Source organism: Pteropus vampyrus, unplaced genomic scaffold, assembly GCF_000151845.1.
Source record: "Pteropus vampyrus isolate Shadow unplaced genomic scaffold, Pvam_2.0 Scaffold348, whole genome shotgun sequence".
NCBI lineage: Eukaryota > Metazoa > Chordata > Mammalia > Chiroptera > Pteropodidae > Pteropus > Pteropus vampyrus.
Window position 1 is genome coordinate 2,619,347 of NW_011889129.1, and position 14,330 is coordinate 2,633,676.

At 37.2% G+C, this 14,330-nt stretch overlaps 1 protein-coding gene across 1 annotated transcript in view; it reads right to left on the reverse strand.

The window, feature by feature from the left end:
• The window catches only part of CUNH10orf76 (chromosome unknown C10orf76 homolog), a 150,639-nt gene that overhangs the window by 119,862 nt on the left and 16,447 nt on the right, over positions 1-14,330 (reverse strand). Inside the window, exons 6-13 of the mRNA XM_023522538.1 lie at positions 11,108-11,200; positions 10,245-10,319; positions 10,041-10,127; positions 5,997-6,053; positions 4,794-4,837; positions 3,650-3,710; positions 2,079-2,125; positions 1,479-1,554 (exon numbers count right to left, since the gene is read on the reverse strand). Of these exons, the coding sequence (XP_023378306.1) occupies positions 1,479-1,554; positions 2,079-2,125; positions 3,650-3,710; positions 4,794-4,837; positions 5,997-6,053; positions 10,041-10,127; positions 10,245-10,319; positions 11,108-11,200 (540 nt within the window). The remainder of the gene's footprint in view (positions 1-1,478; positions 1,555-2,078; positions 2,126-3,649; positions 3,711-4,793; positions 4,838-5,996; positions 6,054-10,040; positions 10,128-10,244; positions 10,320-11,107; positions 11,201-14,330) is intronic.

Here is a 14,330-nt window from a genome sequence, read left to right on the forward strand (position 1 = left end):
ATCTGCTTAATATCCTTTCTGGTATTCCTGGCCTCAAAGACAGAAAGCTCACTGAGGGGGGACCGCTTCTACATCTAGTTCTCATGACTATCTGATTACTGTGGATGCTTGCTAAACTCTAACTGTTCTGTGGGCTAGTTTTTTAAAGCAACTAAGTTACCATTATATAAGTATTTCTGCAGAACCATACAAAAAAGACACTGGAGTAAACAAATATGCAGGATTATGCTACAAAAAAGGGAGCATTAGCAGTCCTATCTAAACCTTGGAAAGGACTACTTTTATCAGATCAACCTAAAATACATCTATAGACTATTCTGATGACCACAAAGTTGACAATAAATGCAAGTGAACCAAGGGAATAACAGGTACTATAAAAAGAGCTATGCAGATGGCAGCCTGCCTGTTTCACAACAAATAAGAGTGTGTGGGGTGGAAAGGTGAAGACATGGGGAAGATATCCAGTGGGAACCAAAAAAGATAACTCCTCTGTCCCTGACCTTCCTTAGCCATCCCTGCCACAGCAGTTCTTAAGAATTAAACTGAGTTGCAACTTACTCCCTTCTCCCCAACAGCTTTACTAGCCTTTACCTCTCTTTAATATCAGTTACAGAATTCAGAGAGCAGTCAAGAAACAGTGAGAATGGTAAATAAAGTCTCTTATCAATTGTGAAATGATAAATGTCCTCCTAACCAGACCCCAAACCAACACACTGCTTTTCAAGTATGACATTTTTTGTTGTTGTTAAACTCAATCTCAGTGGATCCCATACACATCTGCCCTTTGAGAAAAAAAGCATAAGAAAACTCTCCTTTAAAAGAAACTTCATACATATTTTAAACAATCTGGCTTTAAAATGAAAACGCTTTATCAATTTTTTAAGACAGATTTCAATGGAGCACTTGAGTTCTCAGTGTATTTTTAGTCTCCTTCTGTACCAACTACTGAGGCTATATCCCTTAGGCAAATGACCCAGCACTGGTATTGTGACTTCATGCTTTCAATATCTGTAGACCATTTCTTCTGTTAACAGTTAACCTTACACTGGACAGGATATTTTTTACTTTTCTTCTTTGGAAATTGGTGAGATAATAAGATATGTAACTTGGCCTATTTTATCTCCAGTTGTAATTCCACAATGGTTTAGAAAGCAGAAAGCCTGATATAAAAATTCATATGGGCAGATAATGCCAAGGGATTTCCAGTGAGCCAAATGAAGTAATCTCAACTCATTTGGGTTAATAGAATCAGTAAACTGGTCAAAACCATTAACTTTGCATGTTATCAGACCCACTTCAGATGGAAACATACATACTTGAGGAGAGCACAAGCAAAGGCAAATGATGCAACTCTTTGTTACTACCACTTACCAATGCAAAGCAGGGCTTAAACAGGCAAAGCCAGGAAGGCTTTTCAATGGAGTTAATTTGCATGAAATTCAGGGAGAAAAAGGATTGGAGTTTTTAATACAACCAACCTGGGCTAACACTGTGATGAAGTTGCGATTTAAATGAACAGCTTCATAAAGTGCCAGAAGGATGGCTTCATTGGTTCTAAAGAGAAAGAGAACAAATTGAAGAGGCTGTTATAGTGGAGGAGTTAAAACAAAATAGCCATCAAGATAAGATTTCACCCCAGCTCCTCATTATCAATCCCTCTGAGTTTCTAATGCTCCCTTTATTCCCTTGTTGGGCTTATGTACAGGGTATAACAGACAAAAAGGAAAGAGTAAAAGGCATTAACTTTAATTTCTTAGTTCTTATCTACTTTATTCACTATTTTCACTCTCACTTTCCCACCCCAATCCAGTTAAGTCCTTAACTGGCTCAGACAGCCAGTCTTCTCTCACTTCATTCCAGAGAGATGGGAACAGTTTTTCAGCTTCTTGGGGCCCCATATACAAAACCAAAGTAGAGTTTTCTAAGAGTCCATTATTAAAACCCAAGAAATATTTGACAAATCACCAAAAAAGTCTGAATCTGTAAAAGATTAGCAAGAGGTAACATTTCACACTCTTATCCAGTCACAGAGTCCGCACTAAAGCTCAAGTCACTACACAAGAATGTCAGGCACTTACTGTACTGAGATTTTTTCATGGGCATCTGCTATGAACATGCTGCCCACCTGTGGAAGAAACGGGGAATTACAGACTTACAGCAGAAAAATATAAGAACTCTCTCTGCCTATTAAGCCTTTTATTAGTGAAAAAAACAAGCTACTTGCAGCCCAAAGGAACTCGGAACTCTGGCCCACCAGACATACACAACCCAAACCAGCCTACTCTGAAGATCTTAAAAGAATCATAAGTAATAACTGAAATAATGAGAACTCCACTGAGTTATCTTTCCTGAAAGGGGCTTAGTACTTTTGTCCAGCTCTCTTTTTCGATGTGTAAGTTTAGTAACTGCTGACAGCAAGTAAATGTTACCCTAGACATCCTCATCACTCTGCAGCTTCCCTGGAAGTTGCTTATTTGAAGTTCAAAAACTAATTCATGAGACAACACAGAAAGCAGGCTGATTTCATCTAACACAGAGCTGTCTTTGGAGGAATATTTGGGTTTCAGCCAAGAACTGTCTATGTGAGACCCATTGTCCAGATCACAAAATCTTTAGTTTGTGTCCTAGGCAGGGCGGCCGAAAAAGTAAACAGTAGGTTGCCTTCAATATGTGTGATATCCGAGGCACTGAGAAAGATGCCCATCCCTCTAAAAATACCTTTCTACCTGCTTACTGATGTCCAAAACTACACATTTAACAAATTCATTTAACAAAACATCAATACAGAACGCTCCTACTGCTCTGACCTCTGAGAGACTTTACTTATTTATGCTTCAGAGTTAAAGAGCTTATCAAGTCCTTCCTGAGAGTAGAATCTGAGAAGAAAAGAAGAGGAAAAGGCATAGGCATTTAGGGAAAAAATTGCCTGTTAAGGGGAAGAAGGATGGCTGTTCCTTGCAATAAATTAAAAAACTGTCTTGACCTAGGGCTGCTTACTTGAATAGTGATACCCAAGAAGACAGATTCTCTGAATCTGCCTAGATTCTAAGAACTGCTAGATTTATCTCTTAAAAATCAGTCCCAGATTATGCAGCCCAAAATGTCTGTAATGCCAAAATTGAGAACGCTTCCTCAGCAATCTTGTAAATTAGACCAATAACCTTCCTAGACCATGGCCCTCTCAGCCCACTGGGCCTTCAGAGAGGTGATTCAGATCCACTGCACCAATCCCTTGACTCCAGGACCAGCTATGAGGGACAGACTGGCCACCGCAGACAGACAAGGAGCACTCACGTTTGGATTCAGATCTAAACCCTCCTATTCTGTGTTCCATAGGGTCAAGTCCTCAAACAGAGCCAACTCTTCAGAAAGCAAAAGTCTAGCTTATGTATTTTTTCTGTAGGCCTTAAAAACTGAATTAATTAATTTGAAAAAATCCATCCCAGAGGAATCTAAGCTCTTTCTCCTATCTCACTTAGGTTTGAAAATCACTAAGAGATACAGCTTTCAAAAAAATTTGCTCTGAGCAGCCTCTCTCTCTCTTCATCAAGCCATCACCTCAAACATCTGAACTTCTTAACCTAGATTTGCCTATCTCTGCAGACCTCTTACATTTCTGAGCAGGAGAGAAAAAACAAGTAAGACTTACCATATTTGTTAAAGCAGAGAAAAAACCGCTTTGGTGTTCTTCTTCCTTGTCTTTATACTGCCTGAACAAAAATAACTAAATTCAACTTTAGTATTATTTATCGAATATGTCTTTGTCCTTGGTATTCTAGGTAATCAGGCAGGGCACTAGTATAATTCACTGACTCCAAAAAACAAAAGCATTGACAGCCTAGTCCCTGCAGTTTCCCCTGCAAGTTAATAGGCACACATCTGCTCTTGAGGTAGTGTGTACCAAAATGCCTGGCTACTCTGGGAGAGACTTAGAAAGCAAGCTGCAAAAGTGTGAAACTGCTCTAACATATGGCTGATCCAGTTATTTCTCAAACAGACTATTAGTTAAAAAGTGTGACAGAGAAATTACTTCAAGGCTGTAAGAATGAAAATTCTTGTTTATTTCTGAAGGAAGAAGCAGGGAAATCTGTGGGCTAAAAGTAACCTATTTGTAGAGATGGGATAGATTTAAAATTCCAACACCCAATTGTGCATGAGGAAAGTCTGGAAAGGAGCAAGAAAGACCCTGCCTGGCCCTGCCAGGATTAGGAAAACGTCTGGTTTCCATTCACTGAATACCAGATCCTTCCCCATCCCTAGCAGGAGAAAAAGTAAGCATCAATGAAGAGAGCTCCCAGAACAGACAGGGACTCTGGGAATTTGTAGTTGATTCCTGATGAAAAAAAAAGCATCTGTCAACTGTTGAACTAATTCAGTATGTTTTTTCCTTTTACTTAATTTTTAAGCATACAAAAAAGCAGTGCTTTTCAACCTTTTTTTACATAGAAAATTATTTCTGTACGATACACTGGGCTAAATGTGTGCTTGTGGCTGGAATACTAGTTAAAATGCTCTGCAATAAAATACCAAAAGTTGTAAAAGAATGTGTCTAATTGCTTAAAGAAAAGATGGACATTAACCTCATGGCTACTTTTTCCCTGGTGTTAGAAACAACCCCTGATAAAGCTATCAAGACAAGCTAGAACAAACACATCCACCAGCAGATGTACCTCTGAGTACTCTTCTAGGATAGGTAAGAGACATTCATTCACCCAAGACTCTAATAAACCTGTTTCCTACTCAACCAAATTCAAATGAAAATTAGAACTTTCTCTTCTAGAAAGTGGACTTACCTGTTATACTCAGATAAAGCCTGAGCAATCACAAGCCCCATTCCCTAGAAAGAAAAAAAGATAGCACAGGTGAATTAAAGAGCTCGTGGTGATACTATGATTAGGCCAAGGAAAACACTAATTGCACCCCCAAGGTCCAAGCCCAAGAAGTTCTACCTGAAATTTGGCAACAAATACGAAAGTTCTGAGAGACATTCCCACAACATCAAAAGGAATTTCTTTGGAGAGATTTTTCTGATCTAATTATCTTATTGTTACTTAATAGAGTAATAGGGGATGAAACAGACCAGCCCAGATCACTGACAATTCTACTGGGATCATTTTCACCTCAAAAGAGAAGACAAAAACAAAAACTCTCACGTCTCTAAAACAACCACAATGAAAGTGACAATGTATCCCATGCTAAATGAAGGTGCATATAAACAAGCCATTCTCTTTCAGGCCACAGGAAAACAAAAGTATAATTGGAAAGAAACATCCAATAAATGATAAAATGACTTATCAACTTTCCTTCTAGAATCTATTAAGCACGACACAAAATAAGGCAACAAAATGAATCATATGTGCTTCCCATTCATAAAGAAGAATGAAGAGGGCAAAATGGAAAGAGAATAAAGTCAGACACCTGGTCATGTTCCTCCTCCCTATATTCAGAAATCAGATGTTATTTCCCAAACTTTCAATGATATATTGTAGCAGATACATATATATGTTCATGTTTTAGCTTTACCAAGTCAGGCTTATAAATATCATATGGCTAGTTCTATAAGTAGTAATCTCCCATCATTTGGCCAACTAAGGTTCCTTTTTATTATTTCAACTTTATTGAGGTATAACTGACATAAAATTGGAAGATATTTAAAGTGTACATCATGGTGATTTGATACACCATCTAAGCCTTCTTATTCTTGGAAATGTAACTTATTGACTCTGTAGGATAGTCAACCTCAGCACACTACACCATGAAACATAACCGTTTCATCATGATTAGCAAGCAAATGCCTCCTCAAACCTTCCTTCCATGATGAGAAGATAGAATACATTAAGATAGTTGTATTAATGCTCTAAAAAGAACACCAATTCTCTCTTCATAGCCAGATGAAATTAACACAATAGCTCTCTGCTTTCTCTTCTAAATATCCACTGAAAGAAGTCCACAGAATGCAAGTAATTAAAACAAAACACAAAGATCCAGATACTCACATTAAGAGTGGCCTCATCATCCACAATAGACAGCTTCACAATATAAGGATTCACAGACTGAAAGAAAAAAGGAGACTCAAGGTGAGTGTGACCTACTTAAGAACCCATTAACTATTTAACAAAATATTAACAAAAATGCATCTATAGGGCCCTCTCCATTTCCAGTAAATCAGTGTGCATGGGCATTCCCCAAGCACACGCACACACACAGACACACACATACAAGTTCTATTCTACCTGCATTTTCTTCTAGGCTAAATCAGCTCAGGCCTATATCTGCCACTTCCCCCATCTTTCCCTCTTATTTGTTTCTAAGAAGTAAGTGAATACTGCACAAAACTCACTTTGTCCTATCTTGCCAATAATTTACTGAATCCATAGGGACAACTGTCTTTTGGGGGACATAAAAGCTTCTTTGCCATAGGCACAAATTTATATGTTGCTAAGTTACAGTCTCATCGCAAAGGCTCCCTAACCATTCCACAAATGATATGCAGGACTGATTCACCCACCCGTAAAACAAAGCCACCTTGGGGGTAAAAGTGGCAGCTGCTTAACAGCCAGAGAGGCCATTTATGGATCCAATACCCAAATAACACTGCAGGGGAACTAAAAAAAAAGGATGTAATTACCCAAACTACAATCTGGTCAAGACACTGGGATTTAATGACTGTCCCATCACTTATAGCATTGGAAGATATCTTGAGTTTTTTCAGACCCAATCTCAGCTGGGCAGCATATGGAAATGAACATATATTTAAACTCATTAAGCATTTGGGCCATTTCCTATGGTAGGATAAGAACCAATGACCTGGTCACCTTGAAAACATCCCACTCATGAGATGTAAGGAAAGGCCTCATGTAGATCATGCACCAATTCTAATCCAAGGGAAATAAGGAACAATAGTTCTCAGACTGGCAGTTTTTACAGCAACCAAGAAAACTCATTACTGAGAAACAGGGAAACCCAACTGAAAGGCTAACCCCCCACACAGACCTTATTTAATCAAGTTTCTGAGGGCATCTTTCGAATGTCAATTGGGAATAGAGAAAGAGAAAGCTTTGCTTTCTTAACAGGCCAAATGCTTATAAGGTTTTCTACAACACAATTCAAGGAAGTAAAACTTACTCCATTTGTCACTTGATCTAACAGAGGAAAGCTCTCAACTCTTTTATAATCAACAGTCAAATCCTGCTGGTGCTACAGACTTCAGACAAAATCCAATGCAAGTGGATCCTTGGAAAAGAAAATCAGCAATAGGCTGACCTAGAGATGCCACCTTCTCCTAAAAGAAGGCCACTTTTCTTGGCATAATTTTTGAAAGTCCTAGTCACTCACTTTCCCAAAAGTACACAGTTGTAGGTAGTAATATAGATCATCTGATTACCAAGAAAAGCCTATGCTTTAGCAGCAGTTAGGGAAAAGGCAAGGTGGCTAAAAGCAAGGGTTTGAATTCTAGCTCCTCTATTTATTATGACAAGTTACGAACATTAGACTCAATTTCCACATCTGAAAAATGGAGATAATATCTTCTTCCTTAGGGTAGCTGTGAGACTTAAATAAAGTAAGACATGTAAAATCCTTAGTATATCTAGAATATGGTAAGGGCTCAATGATTAGTAACTATATTTTCTTCTCCTTTGACATTTTTATCACAAAGGAAGCTCTTTAGGGAAGTAAAAAAAAGGAGAGAAAAAAAGAAAAGGAACAACTTGCAACTGGACATAATAAACAATTTCATAATTTCTAGGAAATATCATGTTCAGGGCAGCAGTTGGAGACTGTGTCACTTTATCTCAGGAGACATGGCCAATCTAGAAGGCCAGGATATTAATGCCAGACACTGATTCTCCTTAACGCTATGCACCTGTTGTGCTGGTCACATTTTAAAACTGGGGGCAATCTACTTTTCATCTCCAAAACAGAATTACAAACTCAGTGAGCTTTCATGGGATCACTCTAATAGGGTCCTACTTTATTTGATCTAAACCATACCATACTTACTATTTTTCACTGAACTTCCCTAGACCCTTTTTTCTTGCCTCCTCTATCTCTTTAGATGAAATGACTAAAATGGAATGCATTATTTAAGATAAGAAAGAACTATTTACATTTACTACATGACATCTTTTCTATCACTTCCATTCAAGTCTAACACCTTATTTGCCTTCTTTTCGTTCGGCTGAGCAGCCAGCCTCTCTGGTGCCCTGTGCACCTTTCTAGAAAGGTTACAACTTACCATATTGGTCATGGGGTAGATTGTAGTGGTAACTAGAATGCTGCTCTCCCCAGCATACACCCTCTCGTACTAGTTTGCATAAAATTTCACCAGCTTTTGGTTTTGCTGTGTTTCTCTGGAATTCCTCATGTTTCTGTCAAAAATCTTCCTGCTCCATGGTCACTAGGCTTCCTTAATGGTTTCTGGTGAGTGACTTACATCAAAAGCTGCAAAGCTCAGATAAATTATGCCCACCAGCTTGCCCTTGCCTACTATATTAATTCTTCTGGGGCTTCTGACAGACTAAAAGATGCATGCCTCACTCCAGAAATATGATTTTCTCCAGTTCCTTAGCCATGTCCAATTTTTCAGGCTGACATTTCAAAGAGCCCTACTGGGCTGAGCTAGGGTTCAGTTCACATTTAGAGAAGTTAAGCCATTGCCTCAGAATGGCCTGCATCCAGCAGAATGTTCTGAAAATATTCATTACTGATGATGGTGCTTTCCTATCACATATAACTCAACTCTCTTTAACTATCTTTAGCATTTTTCCTCAGCTATTTTTCTTGCTGTTGTAATAAGGCCCCAGAGGCTATTACACATGACAGAGATCAAAATGGCTACCATGCCAACCCCTCCAGATCACCAGAAAAACAGGTGTTGGTGATAAATTACATATTTATTAGTAGCTCTACACACCATTCATCAGTTCCTCCAAGATAATGAAAGTAATCAGCTCCTGGGATTTATAACACATTAACATTGCTCCATATATTCCAGTTCCTCTTTAAGTATTCCTTTCTCACAGCCTCTCCTTCTTCATATGCCCTTTACAAGAATAAGCTCCAGAATTTGTTCCCTATCACTTTCGGCCTGGCTAGGAATCATATCAAACATCACTAAGTGAAGATTCAGAAATTTAGAAATGAAAATCCTCCCTCTGGCTGGCCCACTTCTCATAGCACTGCTACTTCTTAGGGGAGTCAGACTGCCTTAATGCAGCTCCTAGCTTCTGGGTTCAGTAAAGTACTCTCAATGTCTAGAACTCAGTGCCAAATGCTCCCTATTCCTCCGAAGCTCTCTCCAATGAAGCCCTGGGTTTTCCCTAAGTGGCCCCCTCCCTTTTCTGTGTATTCTTCTGCCTTTTGAGAGGAATTAAATAGACGCACCAACTCAAGTAGAAATCTCTGTGTTCTGCCCTTCAATTCAAAAACCTGTAAATCTGTCCCCAGTTAATTCAAGGGCAAAGAAAACTCCAGAATTAATATGGATAAGGCTCTGCCTTCCATTTCCATTAAAATCTATAAAAACTCCCAGACGAACAGTGATACTTATATATACAAGTGAACTACATTAAGCAAATCCAACATATAAAAAGTCCAATCTCTTAAAACAGATGCATTAGGTCAGTGGCTTCCAATCCTGGCCAATCATCATATTCAATAAAAGATCTTAAAAAAACACACACACAGATTCCCAGGTCCCACCTCAAGAGATGCTGATTCAGTGTGTTGAGAGTAAAGCCCAGAAATTTCTTCTTTTTAAAGCATTCCTAGGTGATTCTAATAATAAGCTGGGTTAGCAAACCACTGCATTAGGGATATTTACACACTTTATTAGAACTTGCACCACAGGAATCCTTTAAACAGCTATATCTTCTGCCCCATGCATGTAATATAGAATTTTTTTAATTTGGTTTATCAAGATTAATCTATATACCATTTACAAAGAATATATCTTCTACATTAAGCAAATTCCAGTAGGAGTGGCCACATTTAGGAAGACTATAGAAAGATAACTACTGTCCATGAAGGGGCCCACTTACCTCATATTTTCTGTAATTCACCAGCAAAGCCAAGAGGACTACAGCATCATACCCATGCTCCCTACGACTTGGGGGATGGGACAGTATCTGTAACAAGATCCAGAAATGCATAAGAGTGCTAACTCCTAGTTCTTAGGAATGCAGAGAAGATTTTAAGAGGTGGTTTACCCAAAAGAGAAAAAGGTGACAAGGGAATTGACCAACCTGTAAAATTGCTTCAAATATGCTGTTGATCATTACATACTCCAGGATAGTGTTCTGGCTGATGTTATCTGTCACCTAAATGCAATAAAAGACTTTTTTAAAGTCTACACTGAGGCACTCTGATATTTCGTATATCTATCTCCTCTCCTAGCATCTAAGAGAAACAAAAATGTTAAAACATTTAACATTAAAGATCTACTAGATACTTAGTAGACCTTCATAAGCAATCCTGAAGCCACCAGAGCCTAAATAGACACTAAAAGGGTAGGAACTTAGCAAATTAAAACTCCCTAAATCTCTGAACTTCTCATTGTTTCTCTCATACCCTCACACAAGCATTTGCTTACTAGTCTCTTGGGTTTCATTCCTCAAATGCACAGGAAGAAATTTTTGATCCAGAAGTCTCTGAGCAGGGAAAGGGAACCACCTGAAGTACATGAACAATACCATGCTCTCCACCCACTAGAAGTTACGGGCAAGCTTCATGCTATAAAGTCAAAGTCAGAACAAATAAAAATATTCAGAATCACAAAAACTGTTTCCAAATGAGACCTGATGAGAAGGACAAATCTGACAATCCAGAAGAGAGGAGTTCTCCAGGAATGTATCTAAAGTGACAATTATCACATATCCTGCGTGTTAAAATGCAGTACTTGCTCCAAAGAGCAATTTTCAGGAAGTGAAAGCCCATGCAACTAACTTCCTTCTACACATTCAAATACAACAAAGTGATGATGTAATGCCCCAGTAGAAAATTTATTTTTCTCTTTTCCTTTCTAACTTTAGACTCAATTATTTAAATAAGCTTGCCCCTGCTGCCAATTAATACACTTGACAAAGAAACATATAGATGGGTCACTCACGGTCACTAAGCAAAGGAGAAGTTTCAGACATAAACTCTTCAGACTTTCAGAACCTTCTGCACAAAGCAATGAATCCAAACTCTCCATCAAGTTCTGAGAAACAGAACCAGTAAGTGTTAAACCATATCAAATAACATTTGTACTGTGTCTTTGTCCAATTCTGGATTATGTTACATAGGATAATATGAATAACACACAATAAAGCAAACATCATTCCCGGAGGCCTAGACAAAAAAAAAAAAAAAAAAAAAAAAACTTCTAAGTCTAGTTATTTTGGGGAAAATATTTTAAAATGAGTACACAGAACAATAGAATTCACTATTCTACCAAATGAATGTTTGCAGCCTGTCATCCATATATAAACATTTAGATTAGAATGAAGTAAGTTTTTAAAAGGTCAATAATAATGGTTAAATTAAATAATAAATATATAAATTTAAAACAATAATAAGCTAAATAAATAAAATGTAATTAAATTAAAAAATAAATGGTTAAGTTCAAGCTTAATGAGAGCAGTTCAAAAACTAAACAAGATCCATTATTTGACAAAGAAAGCATGACTACTTGATGCAGGCACACTGAACAAACAACAAGTCAGAATCACTACTGGCTAACACTGGTCACATACACTATCCAACAAAGCTAGCCTGTCTCTATCCTGGTCAGTTCCACTAGACAATATGATGAGAGTTTATCACTTATACTAACAACCAGCTATTAGATCCAATGTAATCAAAAGATGAAACACTTAGATACTACAACAGAAGGAAGAAAAAATATTTTACATTAAATGAAGAAAGAAAATGAATGGAGAATAAGGATTTAGCATGCTGAAAGGTCAAGTGAAGGTTCAAAATAAGATACTTCAACTCAACAAATATGTAGTGAGGGTCTACTATATGCTAATTATTGTGCTTTCAAAAACAGAAGAAAAAAATAAGACAATGACCCTTGCTCTCAAAGTATTTTTAGTCTAATGAGAGAGAAAAATAAGTAAATACTTTTGATTTAATGGTTACTGTAACAGAAATATACATGGAGGAAGAGAATTAGCTCAGATGTCACCTATTCCAGGACTTCTCAAGGGTGGGGGTATATTTTGAAAAATCACTAGGAAATAATTAAAATTTGAAGAGGAATGGAATTCTAGACAGGCATTAGCATGATCAAAGATACATGAGGTATAAAATGGCTGTGTCTGGAGTTGGAATACAAGTAGTTTGTTATTATAGAAGTATAAAGAGCAAAGCATAGTGGTGAGAGATTAGACTAAAGAAATAGCAGATCACAAAAGTTTTATAAAGCTAACTAGGGAGTTTGGTCTTTATCCTATTAGTGATAGGAAACTAATGAAGGGTTTTCAGCAGGAAATATTTGAGTGTAAGATACACTACCTCTGGTGTCCATGTGGATAACAGATTTAAAGATGGTAAACCTGAAGAGAAGGAGACAAATGAGGACTAACTCAACAAATATGTAGTGAGGGTCTACTGTATGCTAATGTCTTATTTGCCTCTGTATCCCCAGTGCCTGGCACATTGGAACCTAACAAATGTTTGTCAAAAGAATACATGAAGGCAATAGTTCAGATGAGAGATACTGGAGACACTAGTTCAGGTGAAAGATACTGGGGACACTAGCAATATGGAAAAAAAAAAGACAGGTATGAGAAAAATGAGCTAAGGTAAAATTAGCTGAACTTAGTGATCGTCTAGAAATGAAAGGCAGGGGAAAGAAAAGAGTCAAGGATGACTCCCAGGCGTTTGGCTTGCGGGACTAAGAAGACAGATGCCCCTATTCTGATAGGGAATGAATGAAGAACAGATGTAGGGAAAACAATGAGTTCCATTTTGGATATATCGAGCAAGAGATACTTAGGAATGTGTGAGTGGGTATATTCAGCAAGTGCTTACAGAGTACGTACATATACAACTCTGAGACTCAGAGAGAATGTTAAAGCTAAAGATAGAGACTTAGTAATCAGCAGCATATCGGCAGTAGTTAGAATAATGAGAATGAAAGATATGGGATTTTTACCATGACATATATATGGACTGTACAGATTAGAATTAAAAACCGACTCCAGGTACTAAATCTTTGTATATTCATAATTGTATATTCATAACTTTTTAAAATAAGCTAATGACTATAAGGATTCTTTGGCACACAAATTTCTTTATTCTAAATTTAGTGAGTGACAGAAGACTAGTTCTTCAAATGAACAACATTCATTTAAGATAGTGTCAAATACTCCAAATCAGATATCTGATAAGGGACTTACATTCAAAATATATAAAGAACGCTTACAACTCAACAATAGAAAGACAAACAACTGAATCTGGAAATGGACAAAGAATTCGAATAGACATTTCTCCAAAAAAATATACACGAAAGACAAAAGCTATTGTTGACAAGGATGAGGAGAAATTAGAACCCTCATACATTGCTGGTGAAACTGTAAAACAGTATGGCAACTTTGGAAAACAGTTTGGCAGTTCCTCAAAATGTTAGAAACATAGTTACCATATGACCCAGCAATTCTACTTCTAGGTATATACCCAAGAGAATTGAAAACATATATCCCCCAGAAACTTGTACAAGAATTTCAAAGCATTATTCATAATAGCCAAAATGTTGAAATATTCAAAATGTACATCAACTGATGTATGGATAAATAAAATGATGTGGTACATTCACTGAATGGAATACTAACCAACCATAAGAGACTAAGTACTGATACATGCTGCAACAAGGATGGACCTTAAAAACATGCTAAGTGAAAGAAGTTAGAAACAGAACACCACGTGTGATTCCATTTACATGAGATGTCCAGAATAGGTAAAGCCATAGAGACATAAAGCAGATCAATGGTTCTGGGGCTAGAGAGAAGTGGGAATGGAGAATGACTGCTAATGGGTACATGTTTTCTTTTTTGGGTGGTAAAAATGTTTTGTAATTAAAAGTGGCGATGGTTGGACAACTCCATGAATATGTTAAAAACCACTGAATGCAGAACTTTAAAAGGGTGAACTGCATGATATGCAAATTACATATCAATAAAGCTGTTATTTTTTAAGTGTCAAACAGTAAAAATAAAAATTCTAATAGCCATTGTGTAAAATAAGAAAGCTTAATGTTTAGAACTAAAGTTACCCTTGTATATTAATTTGTTATATTTAAGCTCATAAATGTTTTTGAGAATGTATGATCATATGATATACAT